Below are 20,323 nucleotides of genomic sequence, written 5' to 3'. Positions count from 1 at the left end.
AATAATGCTTTAAGTTATATACTAATATGTTATTTATAAGGTTTTGTTGGCTTGCAGTATTGATTCTATTTTAAAATTTTCATTTGTGTTGTTATCTGTTCTACTTTCAGATTTCACTACAGTGTAGAAAATGTCAAATGCTAAAAGCAAATTTAGAGTATGTGTGATCAAGAATGATACTTTGTTCTCAATAACAATCACACTTTTTATTTTTATTTTTTTTAAATAACTTTTTTGCCTTCAACCAAATATTTTGCTACTCACCCAAAAAAAAAAAAAAAAATCATTAGAAATCATCTAATGAAGAAGAAAAGTTTTTGTCCAAGTTGGACTATCTTGCTACTGATTTGGGTTGAGAATACGTCTCAGCACTCGCACTTGTATTTTGTTTATCAAATGTAGGAAATTGTCATAAATCAAGTACTTATTGCTTGAATTCAAAATTTAATTCAATAGATTCAAGCAATTACTTTTAAATTTGAAATTTACTGATTAAGGAACGTAATTACTCCTAATTACTATCAACTAGAAAACTGGTAGTGTAGCCTACCTATACCAATAAGCCCATCTATTTGTGCTAACAATAAAAGGACTTAAAATCTGCAGCAAAGTGCACTAAATCAGGGTGGATATCATATTCTACCATTTGATATTTTGAATCAGTCTCCAAAACAACATCACCTCATTTGTTCATATGATCTGCAAAGTTTTTAGACGGCAAAGTCCGAAATTGTCACCATTATCATCTTCAGTTATGTAATCCTTCCACTTTGAATTCCCTTTAGCTGTTGCTTGCTTGCTGCTGTCTCATTGGCTTCTCATCTAGGAAAACTCCTGCATCCTGTCTATAATCTTAAGAGTTGCATATTATTGTATATGATAGAAAGTATATAAGAGTATTAAATACCAATGATCTTTGGAAAGTACATAAAGAGTATTAAATAGTAATGATTTTGTGTTCACAACATAAGAAAGCATGTTCTAACGTCTCAAATACTAGCTGCTGCTTTTCATTATCGTTATCTTTCAAAAACAACCCACCCTATAACCCTAACAAATAGGAGAGTCATCATCTCCAACATGTCTCTAGACTCTCACAAAGAGAAGGTCCTTTGGACCCAAGACCAGATCATGGACCAACTGGCCCAGATTGCTTCTCAAATTAACCATGATTTCAAGCCAGCTTCCGACCCTCCCCTCATCGTAGGAGTCGCCACCGGCGCTTTTTTGTTCTCGGCCGATCTTGTCAGGAGAATCCAACTCCCCATCCCCATCTCGGTTGACTTGGTTCGACCTCAACCGTATGGCTCTGGTACTCTCACTAATGGAGCTCCAAGCATTTCCCTTGACTTGAAGCTCCATGTTTAGGGCAAACCCGTTGTTTTGGTAAACTCCCATTATCCTTTTGGGAAATCATACATGCATAACAGTTTTTGCTTTTTATAAATATATATATATATATATATATATATACATATATATATATATATATATATATATATTTGGGAGTTTCTATTTACGCTTGATTTTTTTCTTTACATTTTTTTTTTCAAAATGATTCATAATTATCTTTTTCAATTCCCTTCTCATTTTTAAATTTTCATTTATAAGTTCAAAAATTTTTTGAAAGGTTTTGAATTGATATATCTAAAAATTTTTAAAATTTTTATCCCAATTCTTTTAAATTAAGTAAAAAAATTAAAGACTCACATGTATAATTTTTATCTATAATTTGTAAATCAGTTTATAATTATTTGAAATAAGTCATGCTTTTTCTTTATAATGTTTTGAAAAATTTTCAAGATATGTAATTTTTGTTTCTCAATTGATCTTTTTTTTAAATTCTAAATATAACTTACCGGATATACATATTTGGTTAACATATTTGGTAAGTTATAAAATTTATTAAATATATATATTTAAAAACTTTAAAATTAAGATAAAAAAGGTTAAATAATTTTATTTAAAGATAATTAAAAAAAAAGAATAGATGTAAAAAGAAAAAAATAAAATTGCTTTTACAATCGTTTTATTGATATTTTAAGGATAAAAAAAGGTTTTTTTATTTCATTGTCAAGATAGATAGATAGATATATATATATATATATATATTATTTTATGATTAGATTAAAAACTACAAAAAAAGTTTATATTTTAGAGATCATTCGTATAAAGAATTATTGATAATGAAATTAGAATTTAAATCTCACAAACAAAATATTCAAACTTTATTAATGTAAATCGCAATTAATTTACATATATATATATAATGATATTTTTATGTATTTTTTTCATTCAAAACGTAATTAATAATTATGAAAAAAATGACATAAATAGTTTGAGGACATGAAAATCATCTAAAAATTACATTTATTAAATTACTTAGATTTTGCATGTAAGAATGGTAGATATGTGAAAAGATGTTAACATTACATACACAATGTGGAAGATTATATATCTCACCTTTATTGTTTACTTAAATTGATTGATAATATTTTTAATAATAAATTTTTTTAACCGACGTAGTTCAATGAACCCTTGTGGCTTATAAATTGATTGCCTTTGCCACGGGAACGCTTGTTCTCCAAGTCAAATTCTCTCACGCCCAACTCTCCAATCTCCGGATCTTAAACCTCTCTCCCAACCTTAACCCTAAAAGAAATCGTAAGAATTCATTAATGGTGTCGGTGTATTACAAGTTCAAGAGCTCCAAAGATTTCCATTCTATTCCCATTGATGGTCCTTTCATTTCAGTTTCTGCTTTCAAAGACAAAATCTTTGCCTCCAAACGTTACGGCAACGGCAATGATTTTGATTTGTTAATCAGCGATGTTCAAACCGATCAACAATATAATGATGGCTCCATCTTAATCGCCGCAAACTCTTCTCTTTTAATTCGTCGCACTCCTGGAATACCTCAATTACCGATTGTTATTGGTGGAGAAAAACCGAAGACTGAAAAGAACCCATCATCTGTTGTGAAAGACCTGCAAGAAGAAGAAGGCTTTGATTCCCATGATTTTGGACTTGATTTTAATTCCATTCCCAAAAACTCAACTCTGAATCCAAGCAATATCCATTGTAAGGAAGAGAAAATTGATTATGGGTTTAGATTTCTACCTGTCAAAGGGTTTGGAAAAGGCCAAATTCCACCACAGGGCTACGTTTGCCATCGGTGTAAGGTGGCTGGGCATTATATTCAGCATTGCCCTACTAATGGTGATCCCAGATTTGATTTTAAAAGGGGTAATCCTACAACTGGCATTTCAAATGCTTTTGCTTCTGCTTCTGCTTCTGCTTCAACTAATTCAAGTTGTTCTGTTGGTAATAATATACCACTCGAACTTTACTGTCCATTGTGTAAGAAAGTAATGAAAGATGCTGTTTTGACAAAGTGCTGCTTTGCTAGCTTTTGTGATAAGTGTATAAGGGATCTTATTGTTTCCATGTCAGTTTGTGTATGCCAAAGAAAAATAGTGGCTGATGATATTCTGCCTAATAAGACTGTTAGAGATACTATTAGTCGAATTCTGAATCAATCTGGAGATACAAGTTCTGAAGCCAACACTGAAGAGAAAGAAATACAACAGAAGAAGGCAGATTCGGGTGAGGCAGAACAGAAGAGGAAGAGGAAGGTCTATAACATGCCAAATGACTCACAATGGAAAATCTCCCAACATGTTGGAGTAGACAGCTATACGACCCGTAATCCATACCAGGCTGGTATATGTCCTGAATTTATGTCGCCAGAGAGGAACCTTTCTATGCTTGGGATGGATGCAAATTTTGCCCAACTCCAGAAGAAATTGAGAGTTTAAATTCGTGTAAAGTTTGGCTTGTGGAGAGAGATTTGTAAAAGGCAGTAAGGACAAAGCAGTTTTTTTGAAAGAGATTTTGTAGTTGTAGTTGTTTATTTTTTTTCTGCAATGAAAAGTATTCATTTTCTATATTATTCCTTTGCAGTTTCTTTTTCAAGTGTCTATAAATTTGTTTTTCTAGAAGGGCACAGCCCTTTGTAAATATGGTTCATAGCAAACATTGTTTGGATTATAAAGGAATCAATCAATTTATTCCAAAAAAAAAAAAAAAAAAAAAAGGAAAGAAAACTCATTAAACCATTCAGCTAGTTCTTCGAGGGCATTATTTCATCAAATTCAGCAAATAAAAGCTCCCTGTTTATCAATTTGTTGGAAGGCTTGCTATTATTTGTCAATGAAATAGCCACATCCTTGTTATTTCTAGATTGTTATTACAACAATTTAGACCCAATTTTATTTTACTAAAATTATCAAATTCTACTTGCCCTTGTTAGCTTCCTTGACTATCATATTTCCTTTTGGTGTTCCCAAAAGGTTATCCGGACATAGTCTCATCTACCAACATCGACATATTCATTATCAGATCCTGCCTTATTCCATCTATTTCATTCATTATATTAGAAATTTAATTTCTAGAGGTTTGTGCTACTGGACTTTTTAATTAAGCTATATCTGAAATTCTTGTGTTTAAGGGGTTTGAGTTTTTTTAACTGTAATCAGGTAGTTATTATGTCATATGTGTAGGCTTCTGTTATAACAATGTGATTTTTTTTTTCTTTTCATTTCTTTATTTTTTTGATAATGTAACAGTGTGGCTTACAAAATTTGGGCTTTCAAATTTCTAATCCTCCTCCATTTTTTTTTTTTTTTTTTTTTTTGCATAAGAGTGGAATACCACTTACTAATCCTCCTCTAGCTTTTGCAGTGGTTTAAGGCGTCCTAAATTGCATCTGATGCATTTGCAAGAACACAAACAAGTGCCGAGGGACTTCAAAAGTTTGATGTTTTTTTTTTTTTTTTTTTTTTTTTTTTAACGTCGCATTATGAAGATATTTAATAAATTAGACCTATTCAAAAATCGAATTATCATTTTGAAAGTTCATCCAATATTTAAGAAAGCTTGGAAAAAATATTAAGAGGATTGTGCAAAAATATGGGATCCATTATAAAAAGAGTAGGTCTTGGCTCCAACATTCAAAGCTCCAACCTAGTTCAATCCTACAATTATATAATCTTTATTATTTTTACATGGGTAAGGATCTATTTATATCATTATAAGTTTTGCATTTTTTTTTTTAACTTTTGAATCAAAATTAAATCAAATTAATACTTTTAATCTTAGCCACTTTTAATCCAAAAGTTAAAAAAAATATAAATCTTACGGGGATCCTTTCTCTTTTTATATTTACATATTATATAATATTACAATATAAATATTAAAAAATATGTTAAATTATTATGTTTTAAAACTTAATAGAAAACAAAAGTACTAAAACTTAAATTAAAAAAATCATTTTTTTATTTTTTTATTTAAAAAAATTATCTAAACAGGGTTAAGTTGTACCATTAACTAATGGTTAGGCTTTAAACATAATTTGAGATGCAAATTATCTGATTGAATTTAAGCAAATACATAAAATATAGGTATCATGTCTAAATTTGATCCAAATCTAATCCAACTCATAACCATCCCCACTAAAAAATATAATGAAAATTTTAGGGTTAAATATAAAAATGGCTTTAGTATTATACACTTTCTATCAATTTGATACTTGAACAAAATAAAATTTATATTAAGATATCAAAGCTTTCGTTTCGTCGAATATTTTGATACTTTAAATTAATATTGTTAATCAAATTACTAACATGATATTAATACTTAATAAAATTATGATATATATAGCATAAATATCCAGTTATTACCACATCAGCATTTAAATAAAAAACTTAAAATATTTTTTAAATATTTTTAATTCAAAATTTAAAAAAGAAAGAAAAAGAATCGAGAAGAAAGAAAGGAGAAAAGAAGAAGGTGGAGAAGAGAAAGGGTGAAAGAGGAATGTAAGAACAATGTCATTCGCCAGCTTAAGGTCAGTCTGCCTTGAACTTGGTGGATCGGCTTCGACCCAGCTCGTTTGATCTAGATTGATGCTGATTCACCAAGTCCGAGACAGACCAACCCCGATCCGACTCTAAGCTAGTCGGTGTTTTCAGCTTTTTTTAAGATTGAAATAAAAATAAAAAAAATCAAAAAATCAATCTGAATTTTAGAATTCGATCGATTTAATTCGGATTTTAAATTATTTGATTTAAATTTAAATAAATGATGTCATCAAAATTACATTCATTTAGATCGATTTATTTTGATTAAATTTAAAAAAACTCAAATCAATCTAAATTAAAAAAAAATCTCAAAAAATTAAATATTAAATTATTTGATATATAAAACTTAAATTCAAATATATCATTCAATTCTAAATGCTTTAAACTCACTACCCAACTCACTTGCACTCCATTATCCAATACCCACTTGCTATCTTTTTAAAATTAAAAAAATAACAACTTATTTTTGACATTTTTACTTTTTAATTTGTCGACATTGCACTCTTTGACTTTAAAATTTAGAACCCTGACAGGCTAACATTTTTCATCTTCTTTTCCTCTTTCAATATGAACATAAAAACAAAGCAGTCACTGTCGCCGATGCTAGCCTTACCACCACATGACGTCGCCAACCACCTTATGCTAGTGTCGATTTTGAAAGCCGAAACCACCAAATTATTCTTCGTTTTCTTCCTCTACTTCTTTTATGGTGTAGATTTTTCAAAAAAAAAAAAACGAAAAACAAAAACCCCATTAACAAGCTAGATCTAGATTTCAACGTCAAGAATTTTCCCACCTATTCCTCTGGTTGCTAACAACCCAAAAGCTATCCAGAACTCCTTTTCTTCTCTTTTAACTAAACTCCGATTCAAAAGTCCAAACATTTTCCTCAAATATCCCTCGAATGAGAACCAAAATGTCATTGCCTAACTTTTTTTACTTGTTGCAAATGAATTTGTTATGTTGACTTTCGAAATTATATTCGGTATTTGTTGTGATTTCTTTTGTTAGGTTCTTGTTTCAGAGCTTTAGATTTAAGTTCTTTTATGAGGTTGTGTAATTGATGAATAGTTTGGGTAAAATAGCTTAAATTTAAAAATTTGAATAATTGATTCGAATCAAATCAAATATATGTAGATTGATTTTATTCAGATATTTTATTTATGTAAATTGGATATAAATTAAACAATAAAAAATTTGTATAAGTCGGATTAGATAAAAAAAATTGAAAATTTAAATCGATTTGATTCGATATCATCTTTATCCTTTTTTTTTTTTTCTTTTATCTCTCATTTTTTTTGTCCTTTTGCTTTCTTTCTCCTTAATTCTTTCTTTATTTCTTAAGTTTATTTGTTTTTTTAAATTAATTTTTTTATTTTTAAATTTTTACTAAAATAACAATAATTGACATAATGATAATTAGATATTTATAACACATGATATGATTTTATTAAATATTTATATTATATCTATTACTTAATTGACGATAATAATATGAAGTACTACAATACTTGATATGAATGTTAAAATACTTACGATTTTATTTTTATATTAAACTGATAGAACATATTTAGTACATGGGTCATTTTAGATATTAACCCAAAGTTTTATCATTGTTAATTTATATAGTATACCCCACGTTCAGCTTTAAGCATCCCAAAAAAATATAGGAGTGAAGTAGCTCCAAACCCATTTTGTAATCAACTTGTCTTCCTGTATGGGCTTAAAGCTTGATTAATTTGGACTTCCTCATCCTTCAAATTCTTACACCAACCGAAAAGGATAAACCAACATCATCATCGTGCCGCTGTTTGTTATGCTTCTCAAAAGCTAATGCTTTAAACAAATCTGAATTCCTGATAAAACCCCAAAAATTAAAGCAAAACCCACAGAAACCAATTGCCCAGAGGACGTGATGCAGAAAGCTATGATGGGAGGAACATCAAGAACTCTCCTTTCTATCTCTTTTCTCTCTTCAACCAAACATTTCTGTCACTACCCATTTCTCAAACTACCTAAGCCCTCTAGGGTTTTTCCAGGGTTTAAGCCTTTTTGCACTGCTACAACCCCAATCCCAATCCCCGCCTCCATTGAACCTGACGAGTTGAAACACTCCATGCTACTTGAAAGGCTTAGAATGAGACACCTTAAAGAGTCCACTAAAACCCCACCACCCTCTAGACCTCGAGAAAAGCTGGCTGCTTCTGATAAAGAGAGCGAGGCTTCTGATAAGGGGAAGAGGAAGAAAAAGGGCATGGTTGATAGTTTTGAGGAGTTGGGTCTCAGTGAAGAAGTGATGGGTGCTGTTCGAGAGATGGGCATTAAAGTTCCTACCGAGATTCAGTGTATTGGGATTCCTTCTGTTTTGGAAGAGAAAAGTGTGGTTTTAGGTTCTCATACTGGCTCTGGCAAGACTCTTGCTTACATGTTGCCACTTGTTCAGGTCTCCTTTTCTCTTCTTTTTATTTTTGGTCGATTATTGTTTTCTGGAATAAATTTTGGATTTTTTTTAACAGAGGTTTTCTGGTTCCTTGTGCCTTTTCTGTTCAATTGCTTTGATTTCATTCCTTTTTTCTTTAATTATTGTGTGTGTTGATTGAAAGTTTCATTTTTCTGATATTTTCCCCCTTTTGATGATTGGTTGATTGGATTAGGTTTAGGATTTTTATCTCATTATGCCTTGTGGATGAATTGAAACTTTGATGTGGTTTTTGTTTTTGGTATCTTTATTGAGTTTGGGCCACTAAGTATTCATTTGTATCCACAGCACTGGAATTGTGATTTTGGTTACTGAGCTGTCTCTGTCTTACTTCTATCTGTTCAAATTTATCGTTTTTTGGGGTAGATTGGAAATTTTCAACTTATGACCTGTAAAGATTGATTTTTCTTATAGTTTCTTACATGCTCAGAAGCACTGAAACAAATATAATGTGGATTATGTTGGTACTGGAAATTCTTAGAATTTAAAGGCATTATGTGCTTGTCTTGCAGTTGCTGAGGCGGGATGAGGCAATGCTAGGAATGCTAACAAAACCCAGGCGTCCTCGAGCAGTTGTTCTATGCCCCACTAGAGAGCTATCTGAGCAGGTTTGATTACTTCCTCTTTTATTTGGACCTCAGAATTTAGTCAATCTGTATAGACTTTGACTTTATAGATTAACATTAGTGGAATTTTTAGGTTTTTCGTGTGGCAAAGTCTATCAGCCATCATGCAAGATTTAGGTCTACTATGGTCAGTGGTGGAGGCCGGTTGAGACCACAAGAGGATTCTTTGAATAACCCAATTGACATGGTAGTCGGGACCCCTGGCAGGGTTCTTCAACATATTGAAGACGGCAACATGGTTTATGGTGACATCAAATACTTGGTAAGTGTGCTAACGTATACATTTGAATTTACTTATTTTAAAGAGCAATGTCCAGTGTCCTTCTACACTGAATAAGCACATTTTCTCCTTGGTGTCTGGAAGCTTGTGAAGAACTTTTATGATCTATGCACTTGTTGATGTTTCTAATTTTTTTGTAGGTTTTGGATGAGGCAGACACCATGTTTGACCGTGGCTTTGGTCCTGACATTCGCAAATTTCTTGGTCCGTTGAAAAATCGTGCACTAAAACCCAATGGTCAAGGATTTCAAACAGTTTTAGTGACTGCAACAATGACAAAGGTTTGCTGGCTCATCTTACTCTTGTGCTGGACATTCACGTTATACCATGTTCTCCTGTTAAAATTAAACTTTTGTTTTTTCTCACTAAATTTCATCATATACCTTTATATGATTTACGGTTAGTCCGTTTACTTTTACTGGGATCTAGAGATTGGGTGATATTCGGATGTTGAACAAAGAAGAAATTCCTTATTTATTACTTGGGTAATTTATTAGAGATGTGATTTTTATGATTCCTGTCTATTCAGCATATTAGATATTAGAGATAGGTAAATCTGCAATATTGCTTCTTGACATTTAGCAACCTGTATCGAATTCAATGTCAGTGCCATATATTGAAGGCAGATTACTAGTAAGAAAATTTCCAGAGATCTGGATCTGGAACCTTTGACTTGATTATGTTTTGGGTGGTTTAAAAAGGGATATGCCAAAGATCTATCTACAGGCTGTTAAATAATAAAATTTAAGGGTTTACTTGTCATCTTTCTACTTTCTTATGAACATTTGAGAGAAAATTTAGGTGTATAGTTACTTCTCAGGTATTTATGTCCATAGTGACTTGCTTTTTTAGCAGTTTGCTTTGGTTTAATGAGAATTTCGGATATTAATATCTGTGAGATTTTTCAGGCTGTGCAGAAACTGATTGATGAGGAATTTCAAGGAATAGAACATCTTCGAACATCAACACTGCACAAGAAAATAGCATCTGCTCGGCATGATTTCATCAAACTTTCAGGTTCTGAAAACAAGCTTGAAGCATTACTGCAGGTCTACTTCTGTGGTTCTTTCTCATTCACTTTTAGTTTGTCATTTTTGAGGAATAAAAATAGTAGTCTTGTCATCAATGTTTCAAAATTTCATGTTGAAAATCTCAAGAAGAGTATATTATAGTATTATTTAAAATAAGAGGACTATATTATAGCACTTTCAAAAATCTATATTTAATACACATATGAAACTATTTCACATAAGGCTTCTCCTAGGTAATATGGTGCATCCAGTAGAATTTCAATTTTTCTTTTTTAAGTGATGATCCCTAAAGAAAATGGAACAGTTCCTGGTCAATTCTTTTAACAAATTTACAGTTTTGTTTCAACAAAACTATTTTAATTTTATCCTAGTTTAATGTAGTTTTGACATTAAGGAGGATTCGTCTAGGTTATCGACTAAAGTAAACTCCTTTAATAGGAGTGTCAAGTGGTGTTATATCCCACATCAGTTATGTTTGTAGTTTGTTGTGGCCTTAGATTCAAGTAGGGGCTTTCCAATATTGCAGTTGGTTTTAAGTTGGACATCCAAGCATTGGTTTTGTCAATCACATGGTAGCTTGTTTTACTAGTTTTCACCTACATGTTAGCCGTGTTAAATAGTGCTATCTTATATTATTTAGGTTTATACATTTTAGTGGCCTTACATTTGCTTGGACCTCTTGACCTATTGCCTATTGATTTTAGATTGGATGACAGTGCTTTGGGAAAAGGATCTTCATCGTAGAAGGGGTAAAGTGTAATTTTCCGTAACATAATGTGATGTAGATAGTTTAGACAAGATTTGGGTAGAAGAGGAAAATGCCACTGCGGAGGATTTGTTCTCTGAGATTGCCAGACATCTAACTGTAATACCCTAGGCTTTTGAAATCTGTTACCTAGAATTTGCTTCCTGACTCTAGCTGTCTGCCATTTGTTTTTATTCTAAATCTTTGGCCAACCTATACATTCTGGTTGTTAAAATGTATGAGGGCTTCTTTTTCTTTCCTTGGCCAGGATCTTGGGAAATGATGTTAGCAAGTCAGCTGCATGTTCTCTGTAAATTAGTTTGATTAAGCATTTTTACAAAATTAGTGAAGTATTTTCTTCAGCAAACATTAAATTTATAAGGAAAATTTGAGATGTCAAAATGATTTAAGTTTAACAATTAAATTGTTCTAGTTCTGTAACACGAGCATTCTAAGTACAGTAACTTGCATAAGTTTAATTGTGATGCCATGACAGGTTCTTGAGCCAAGTTTAGCTAAGGGGAACAGGGTGATGGTGTTCTGTAATACATTAAACTCTAGCCGTGCTGTGGACCATTTCCTTGGCGAAAATCAGATCTTGACTGTTAATTACCATGGTGAGGTGCCCGCAGAACAAAGGTGAGATTTTACAAGATGTACATAGTAGATCTAATAAACCTAAGCATTTATGTTTGTCCAAAGTAAATAATCTATCTGTTTTTCTTGTAAAAACAGGGTTGAAAACCTGAATAAGTTCAAGAGTGATGATGGGGACTGTCCCACACTGGTCTGCACAGACTTGGCTGCTAGGGGACTGGACTTGGATGTTGATCATGTTATCATGTTTGATTTCCCCTTAAACTCTGTAAGCCTGATATCTTTGGTCAAATTGTCAAAGTATTATCTTGCTGTTTTTTGTAACCTGAACTCCTTTGCTTCTAATCATCCTTTCTAATTCTCTTTGGTCTAACTTTTCCTTGGCATTGTAGATCGACTACCTTCATCGCACTGGGAGAACGGCACGTATGGGTGCAAAAGGTCAGTGACCATTTCATTTCAAGTCTATGCATCACTTGTTTTATTTTCTATTCACTTAAATAAAGAAATTGATATTTTTCCTTTATTTTTTATAAAGAATGCACCAGGATGTGGGTTCCAAATGCTGCACATTGAAATCCTTAATCATATATGCTCTATCAACTTCATAAATCTTAATATTCTTCTTTCAACCAAAAGGCAAGCTGTACTATGTGGAAATTTGCCGAAGAAATTTTTGGTTATATAATATTCCCGAACAAACATTGTATTGTTATCAATAGATTGGTTCCACTTTCCTCTTGAAGATCTATTTGTTCCTTGACCTCATCCCTAAAAAAAAAAAAGAAAAAAGTTAAGGAAAAACCAACTTGTAAATCACTTCTGTTAGTGCATCTTTAAGTGAAAAAAACTAATCAGTTTGGCAACATAAATCCTACCATGACATTTTTGCATCTAATATCATATCTTTTTTGTCTCCACTTAGATGCAAAGGGCATTTTTTTCAGGCTTAGAAATTGTTTAAGATTTGTGTCAATTTTGATTTTTGGATTTTGAAGTGTAGAGGACTATATTTCTTGGTAAATTAAATCGCAAAATCTTCTTTCCAGGGAAAGTAACAAGTTTGGCGGCTAAAAAGGACTTACTGTTGGCGGAAAGGATCCAGGAGGCAATAAGAAAGAATGAGAGTTTGGAATCTGTTACAGCTGATAATGTTCGAAGGGATATATCAAGGGCTAGGATAACTGAGCAGAAGGGGAAGACTGCTAAACTGTTCAAGGTGTCAAATCAGAAAAACAAGATTAAAGCTGTCTCTGCCCACACATCAGCGAAAAAACCCTCAATTGCAAAATCAGTAAAATCACCAACTCCAGCAAAATCTTCACCAAAAATAGGCAAGGTCACCAAAAATTTGAAGACTGCAAAAGCTTCTTCAGTAGGAAAGAAAAACAGGCCCACTGGTAGTTCTACAGCCAGGAAACTGCGTGTTGTTGGGTTTAGGGGGCGAGCTTCCTCAAGTAAGAGAGAATTATTTCGGCCTAGTTGATTGTGTTCAAATTTCTGGATTTTGCAAATGGCTTTTAACATTTAAGCATCATTAATGAGAAAAAAAAAAGATTTCCCTTATATGTAGGTCTCTCTCATATTACTGGCTAGAGCTGGTTGTAATGCATCTAGATTGTCTTTCCACTATGCACCCTTCAAGGGCTAGCTGAGGATGCCATATCGCCTTGTGGCAAGTGGGAGTTATATTAGCTTGCTGTGCAGAAAATTCATACATGGGGATGGAGATGTAATCATTTTTTGGTTTGTCCTGATATAGTTACATCTAAAGAGAACAAACGTTGTAAAGCTAGCTTGGAAATAAGACCAAAACTTTAATGTTCAATCTTCATAAGCCTCAACTACTAGTTACTTCCAGGTGAGGAGTTTTGGAAGGGGTAACAATGATGCCTTCAGAATCATATATTATGAGCCCAGAAAAATCTGGTGGCTGACATTTCTCTCCCATGAGAATGTTCTTCTGCCAAACTGGTTGTTCACGGGAGAACATGAACGCTTGCGTCAATATCTCCAGGTTGATAATCATTGACTGACGCTGTCATGACTACATGGTTTATTTCAATGGCACGATCTTCATCTAAAAATTCATGGCAAGCTCCCCATTGACGACGCAGTTTGCGCGAGTGGGAAGCGCACTTGATCAACGCAAAAGCGCATAGAAGATGTATAACTGCTGCCTGCGAGGCCAGATTGAGACGAGTTAAGTGGTGGTGCTGGTGTGAAGATAAATTGGCGAGCCGTGAGCAGTGGGTGAAGAAATTTATAGGCTTCTGGGTTTCGGTGAACATTGACCTTCACTGGTTTTCAGCATGCAATGCAAAACTTGATTAGTTTGCATTTTTGCTTTCAACCTGAATCGACTTGGTGGTTTGGTTTTAGGTAACCGACTTCTCTCGATAATAGTTGAACCTATCCCAGACGGAGTGGCATTGAGAACCAAGCGAGGGTGGTCAATGCTCGTAAGCACAAAAGTTTCTGCGTCTGACCACAAGTTATCAATTTTGTTTTTATACAAATTACATTCCTTCTTTTTTAACTATTTTTTCCTGTTCAATTACTCTTTCTCATGTCATGAGGCTGTGGCTTATGACAAATAAAAAGATTATAAAATTGTTAGTAAAATACATAGGATTTATAAGATTTAAAATCGTTGGAGTATTTTGAAATTTAATGTAATACCATTTACCCTGATCTTAACGTAAGAAAACCTCCTAATTTTCTAATAAAAAAAATTTACTAAACAAAATTGTAGAGTCCAAACCCTCGTTTCGTTCTCCCTAACCCTAACATTTTAACACTCAAATAAAGAGCTTTTCCATTTAAAAATTAAAATAATTGTTCCTCACCTTTGAAAACAGTCTTCTTTCTTCTTCTTCACCTCTGTTGAATTAAAATTGAAAAAATTTTCCAGAAATGCCTAATCGTTCACAAATTTCCCTATACAAATTCCTTTTGAGACATCCTTTTCAATCATTTCCACAGACCACATCGACATTTCCCATTAACTCGCTTTTACCTTTTCCAGCTCAACTCGTTGCCAACTCAGTCCCATCACCGAAACCTACTTTTTCCCACTCAAAACCCTACCTTTTTCTCTACCCAATCTCCCAAACCTCACAAACTCAACACCCAATTCACCAAAACCTGAGGAAGTACAGTACTGAGTCAGCATCTGTGTTGGATGTGAACAAGGAGGTTGACTCGATCAACCTCAAGTTTGCAGAGGCAAGAGAAGAGATAGAGATGGCAATGGAGTCTAAAGAGACTGTTTATTTCAACGAAGAAGCAGAATGTGCTCGTGCTGCTGTTAAAGAGGTTTTGGACATGTTTGAAGGGCTTTTGGGGAAGCTACCCGAATCCGAAAAGGCGGCTTTGCAACGTTCAATGGGACTCAAGATTGAGCAATTGAAGGCTGAGCTTCAACAGTTGGATGATTGATGAGGTTGGTTCAGATGGGTTTACCTCAAAATCTTTTTCTTGCTTTGTTTTGCTTCATCTGTCATACTTGATAGAGCTGAGGGATTAGTGATTTTGGCTCACATTTAATTGGGTTGAAAAAGATATGATTTTTTAATAACGGGTTAGTGTGTTTTACGTTCTATAATTATGATTTTGATGGTGATGATTAAGGAAAGTAGTATTTAGAGAGAACAATTTAGAATTTTTATAAACTTGTATTATCTATAATTAGATGATAATAACACCCTTACTGTTTATCTGATGTTTTTGTTGCTATTGACGGCTTCTTTGGCAGTAGTGCTCAAGATAGCCAGATTCTTGATTTTGTTACTTCCAAGAAGTATCAACAAATTTAGAAATAGTTTAAAGTAAAATAATATCAATTGACAATATGAATGCAGAAAAATTGGATTGTTAAACACTGAGGTAAAATCCACGGGAAATTTGGAAAAAGTTGGTGAATTATCTGGAGAGCAAATGCTGATACACCTGGTTCAGGTGGGCAAGTTTCTCTTTTAAAACTGGACTATTCTCATTGCTTTATCCACTTTTGGTTCCATTGTTCAATGTTTGAAGGATAATATAGTCCCTGGTCCAACAGGATGCATCTCTCCGTCTAATAAATTTTCTGGCACTTAATCATAGCAAGCCTGTTCAAACCACAATCCTGCATTACTTAAAGTGACATCAAATGTTGCAATTAGTTTAAATTGTTAATAGAGAACTAATAGTTAGGCAGCTAAGTAGGCAGGGGGCATTCCAGAGCTGCCATACACCTTAAGAAACTCTAAAATCACAAACTATGATTTACTTAACCAGCCATGCTTTGTACACTAGCAAAAGCTGCCATACACCTTAAGAAACTCTAAAATCATTAAGCGGCTTGTTATCCATGTTGGAGATGTTAGTGCTAACATGTTTAGCTGTCTTTTCCTGCAATATCAGTAGATATCTTGGCTCGATGAACTAGTTCAGAGCTTCAGGTGCACAATTGGTGAATTTGTTATCTTCAAAAGTAATATTTGAGTGATGAAATCAAACACTATTTTATGTTGTTGAAAATTAGCCATTTTTTTTATAGCTCTCCTCAAGTTCAATGTTGGAGCATCAGAATTGTGTTGCTCCTTATTAATGGTCCAATTTCATCATTTTTTATTTTTATTTGTTCAATCAATATATATATCATGTATGTGTAGATTTGTGGAAAGGGGACTAAGCATCAGTTTTGTGCATAACATATCTTGATATGTTAGGTAAGGATATCCTTTTTGATGGATAACATGATAATGGTGTTTGAAGAAAGAACTCAAGGAGGAAGAACTCTGATTTTTTTTTTTTTCAGAAAAAGAAAAAGAAGAAAAAGGTATTTGAAGAAAGAAAACCATATTGTCAATAACAGTTGAATAATTTGGTTTTGAGGTTATGACCCTTTTTTCTGAAGTTTGTTGTACTTTTAAAGCCATTTTTAATAAAAGCAAATGACTCTATGCTTTTAATGATTTTTAAACTTGAAAGTATGCTATACAAATATGTTTAACAGATACAAAGTTGACTTCTTTCTCTTTCGTATATCTTATCTTGAGTTATTTGATTTTATTTGCAAGAACATACATTCTTTGAATCCTTGCTAAACATAGTTTAATATTCATATATTCTGAACTGTCAGGAAGACCTTCATTACTCTGGGGTTTTATACTATCAAGTAGCCATCTACCTTTATTTTAAGGTGCTTCAGAAAAAGGACCTTTGCTTTTTCTTTGCCCTAGTTTCTGAACATTCAAGTTTAATCATACTTTAATACATACTTCAAATATTCTATGGTAAAAGAATTTGTGCCGGATGTTGAAATGTCTGAAGAATCTTCCTTTTTGCTCAATTAATGATTTTTCTGCTTGCTGTTTGTACCCAAGTATCATGCAGCTTTGACTCTTCATTTTCCATGAAGTACTGGAGTCTGACACATATCTGAAATGCATGGTGTGGAGGTCACCGTCAGGAAAACCATAGGAGGAATTGAACGTACCTGTGTCCGACTCTTACCTGTATCTGACACTAAAGTCCAAGTCCAAGTAACATAGCCTGTGCATTCTATGCTCCTCTCTTCTATTTTTCTGTAAACCAGAAAATTGATACGTTTTCTGATGGTTTGAGAAATAAATTGCTGTTGTCTGTAAACAAATCTGTTGTTATGAGGACATTTCCTTAATGTGAGTGAAGCTTTGCTTATGAACTACTTTGAATACTTGCTCATGTGTCAATATAATCACTTGGAATTTTTAGTTCTGGTATAGGTTCTTGGAATAGAAGCTAATGTATGTTAAATTGCCCTAATATAGCAACATCCAAGCTGGCACTTGTAACTTGTTGATGTCTTGTTGAGAAGTTTCAAAACTAGAGCCCTTGATAGCCACTGGTATTACCGTGTAGAAGTATATAATTTTTTTACCTTCAATCATTAGTTGGAACTTGTGTTATAAAAGGTTTCTGATACCTTAAAACATCACTGAGAGTTTGTGTAATGGAAAGGTTTACCGGGGACTTCAGATTTAGACTCTCCTCTTGCTCTCACTTCAATGATTCTGTCAGTAGAGTGGAGTTAGGTGAAAAATGACCTGTATTAAACTTTGTAACGCTTTTTGTTAGCAATATTTTTAAATCTGTTTAATAAACAATGGTTAAACTTGGGTGGCAGGAGGAGATTATGGAATGGAAGCGTATTGTCAAGGCAGCAATCTATTTTTGTTGTAGAATTTGAAAATCCAGGATTTTGAGCTTGCCCTGTTGTTGCATATGCTATACCACAACGATTTCTTCAATGAATTAATTCAATTCACCTGTGGAATTTTGATCAATCACTCTGAGGCTAACCGGTGCTTTGTAATAGAAACAATTCCATGTTTAAAAATTTTCACTTTCAGCCGTATTAGAAGCTATTTTGAGGAATCATACTGGCTTTAAGGACATATCTTTCATTCGGAAAGATGATCTGAGACAATAACTAGAAAGGGAGGGTCCAGGGGAAGAAAGAGGAGACTGGTGAGTCCTCTTGGTGATCCCCTGGTACCTTCAACGCAGGATTTGTTGTCACTTCATACAAGTTTATGGTATAGATTTCTTAGTTGACCAGAGATAGTGTACTAGTCTATTTGGACTTCACTCTGAAACCCGTCTCTCATCGTTCTACCATCGAATTACTCTGCGACACGATTCTCCGACTGTTTTTATTCATGGGTGCTACATCTGTCTACCATGTCTTGTACCTTACAGCTACTTTGCTGATGTTGCATCTCATCTGTTTTACTCGGCTTTTCCAAGTGTTATCCGGGTAGAATTCAGCATTGACTAAAAAACCAAGTAGCACATGTTATAACTCCCAACTGTTAGTAAGCCAGTTACAATAGTAAATGTCATTCTTGCGTTGTCAACATGCATTTGCTTTTATTGTTCTCTGGTTGTCTTTCTTTTGGTTGATATTAGAAATTAAGTATCATAGAGGCTTGATTTGGATCTTTTACAAACTCATGAAAATGATCTTGGTTTATGTTGAGGAGTGATTAATATTCAGCATCTCGTTGATAAAATGTACTAGGCTCTGTAGCTGGACATGCATTGCAATTGTTTCTGTTTCTGCCAAACAGCATAAATATCTAAAGCTCTCTTCAGCTGCCAATAAATTTATTTTATCTTTCACAATTGTGGATGCTTTTCACGATCATGGAATGTAAAAAATGATGTTTTGCCGACGTATCCTGTAGACTTATCTAAACACGCACATCGAAACAACTATGTGGGTGATTTCAAGCCGAAAACCATAATAGACAATAAAGCGTTTGATTGCTGAGAGAACGTGGGAAACGAGATTGCTTTAAGCCTTTTCCATTACCAAATGTTGGTTCCTCCTATTTGTAGTAAAATGCGAAATGTTGTTCCAAAACCATGTTGGTCTGCTGATAAGTATATTATCAGAATCGGGTTTAAAAAGAAAGAAGTGGGGGATGAAAGTCCATGAGGGGAAACACTGGAAAGAGGGTCGTCTGGCTTTCATGAACAACTTGGGTTGATAAAAAGAAAAAGCTGCATGTTACTAACATGGATGTCCTGGGTACACATATCCAGTTTAAAAGATGATGCCTTTGGTCATTTTGCTTGAGGATGTCCTTAAGTGAACCCCACGGCAATTAGGGCAACTCGGCTAGTAGCTGCATTGCACGTTTTGATCCTTGTATCGAAAGAGAAAACCCGACATTGTCTTTAACAAGAAATTGACTGAACAAGACTGGAAAAAGACACTGGTTTGAAGAGATTTTGAAGGAGAGGTTTTTTGACAACAGGCCACGGTTTCTCATGTGGTAGGGACCGAACCAACATTGAAAGGCACCAAAACCAGGATGAATTTCCTCACCTTCTTCCATGATCCATCTCTTGTTTGGACTTTTATGGAAAATGTCATCAAATCTCAATTGACCTCTACACAAAGAAACAGAAAAAAAAAAAAAAAAAGAAGCTTGTTGAACTCATCATAGATGCTTACATATTGTATCGTCAGTGTCAGGCTTCTTCTAGACAGCACTTGAACTGTTGAACTGCTTTGTTTTTTTATTAAAAAGGGAATGCATAGAGAAAAGGAAGAGCATGCTTGTGAGGATGGTTATAATGAGCTGATTATTAGTATCTTATTAGCAGATCTTTCTTTTTTGACCAAAAGCACTAAAAATTTAAAAAGATTGATAGACCAAAGTGAAGACCAAGATTACAAGGAAGGAGACAAATGTATTGTCTGCTTAAGAATGTGACATAGAGGGAGGAAGCATGGCCTATTTCTGCCTGTCTGCTTTTCTGCTGCATCATTGGGCCTAATTCCAATATCTGCATGGAGATGGAGGGATTGCTTTCTGATTCTTTCTTCTAGCCTCTTTAATATTAAAGGCTATTCATAACTACATCACTTGCCCCACGTTTTCAGGTCTATACTCTTTTTTTTTTTTTTTTGTCAGGAAAGGGATATTTAAACCCTATTCTTCGAACCATTGAATTAAATGCTCAGTGCATTTTCCAGGTGAAGGGTTGTTCAAACGTGGATGCTTATTTTCTTTTCATTTCAAACACTTTTAGACAAATCCATATCTCCACATTATCTCACAAGATTTAGGTATGACTTGAATCTAAGAGATTGGGATTTGAT

General features: G+C 33.6%; 2 protein-coding genes across 4 annotated transcripts; both read left to right on the top strand.

Moving 5' to 3' along the window:
- The first annotated feature begins 7,469 nt into the window (after positions 1-7,469).
- Positions 7,470-13,507, top strand: RH39. Its single transcript, XM_022894476.2, has 9 exons — positions 7,470-8,364; positions 8,913-9,008; positions 9,100-9,288; positions 9,447-9,587; positions 10,215-10,355; positions 11,579-11,721; positions 11,818-11,947; positions 12,072-12,120; positions 12,729-13,507. Exons 1-9 carry the CDS (start codon positions 7,837-7,839, stop codon positions 13,163-13,165), a joined length of 1,854 nt encoding a protein of 617 aa, XP_022750211.1. The 5' UTR covers positions 7,470-7,836; the 3' UTR covers positions 13,166-13,507.
- A 212-nt stretch (positions 13,508-13,719) lies between these two features.
- On the top strand, positions 13,720-18,540 carry LOC111299344 (embryogenesis-like protein). Of its 3 annotated transcripts, XR_016340944.1 has the most exons (3): positions 13,720-15,124; positions 15,543-15,639; positions 17,052-17,372. XR_016340944.1 is itself a non-coding variant. In XM_022894489.2 (2 exons), exon 1 carries the CDS (start codon positions 14,596-14,598, stop codon positions 15,118-15,120), a length of 525 nt encoding a protein of 174 aa, XP_022750224.1. In that variant the 5' UTR covers positions 13,720-14,595; the 3' UTR covers positions 15,121-15,124; positions 17,834-18,540. The 3 variants fall into 3 exon arrangements, 2 of the variants coding, with proteins under 2 accessions (XP_022750224.1, XP_089614567.1); XM_022894489.2 differs by lacking the exons at positions 15,543-15,639; positions 17,052-17,372 and adding an exon at positions 17,834-18,540; XM_089758441.1 differs by lacking the exon at positions 15,543-15,639 and having other exon boundaries at positions 13,723-15,124.
- Positions 18,541-20,323: the final 1,783 nt, after the last annotated feature.

Source organism: Durio zibethinus, chromosome 3 (genome assembly GCF_047325235.1).
Source record: "Durio zibethinus cultivar Kanyao isolate XHJ-2024 chromosome 3, ASM4732523v1, whole genome shotgun sequence".
In the NCBI taxonomy this organism is placed as follows: Eukaryota; Viridiplantae; Streptophyta; class Magnoliopsida; order Malvales; family Malvaceae; genus Durio; species Durio zibethinus.
The sequence above is the reverse complement of the archived record's forward strand: the minus strand, read 5'-3'. Positions and strand labels throughout refer to the sequence as shown.

Coding starts and splice junctions, on each gene's coding strand:
- RH39 (XM_022894476.2), top strand. CDS start 7,837: ATGCAGAAAGCTATGATGGGAGGAACATCAAGAACTCTCCTTTCTATC. Junction 8,365..8,912: donor ACATGTTGCCACTTGTTCAG/GTCTCCTTTTCT, acceptor CTTGTCTTGCAG/TTGCTGAGGCGGGATGAGGC. Junction 9,588..10,214: donor TGACTGCAACAATGACAAAG/GTTTGCTGGCTC, acceptor GAGATTTTTCAG/GCTGTGCAGAAACTGATTGA.
- LOC111299344 (XM_022894489.2), top strand. CDS start 14,596: ATGCCTAATCGTTCACAAATTTCCCTATACAAATTCCTTTTGAGACAT.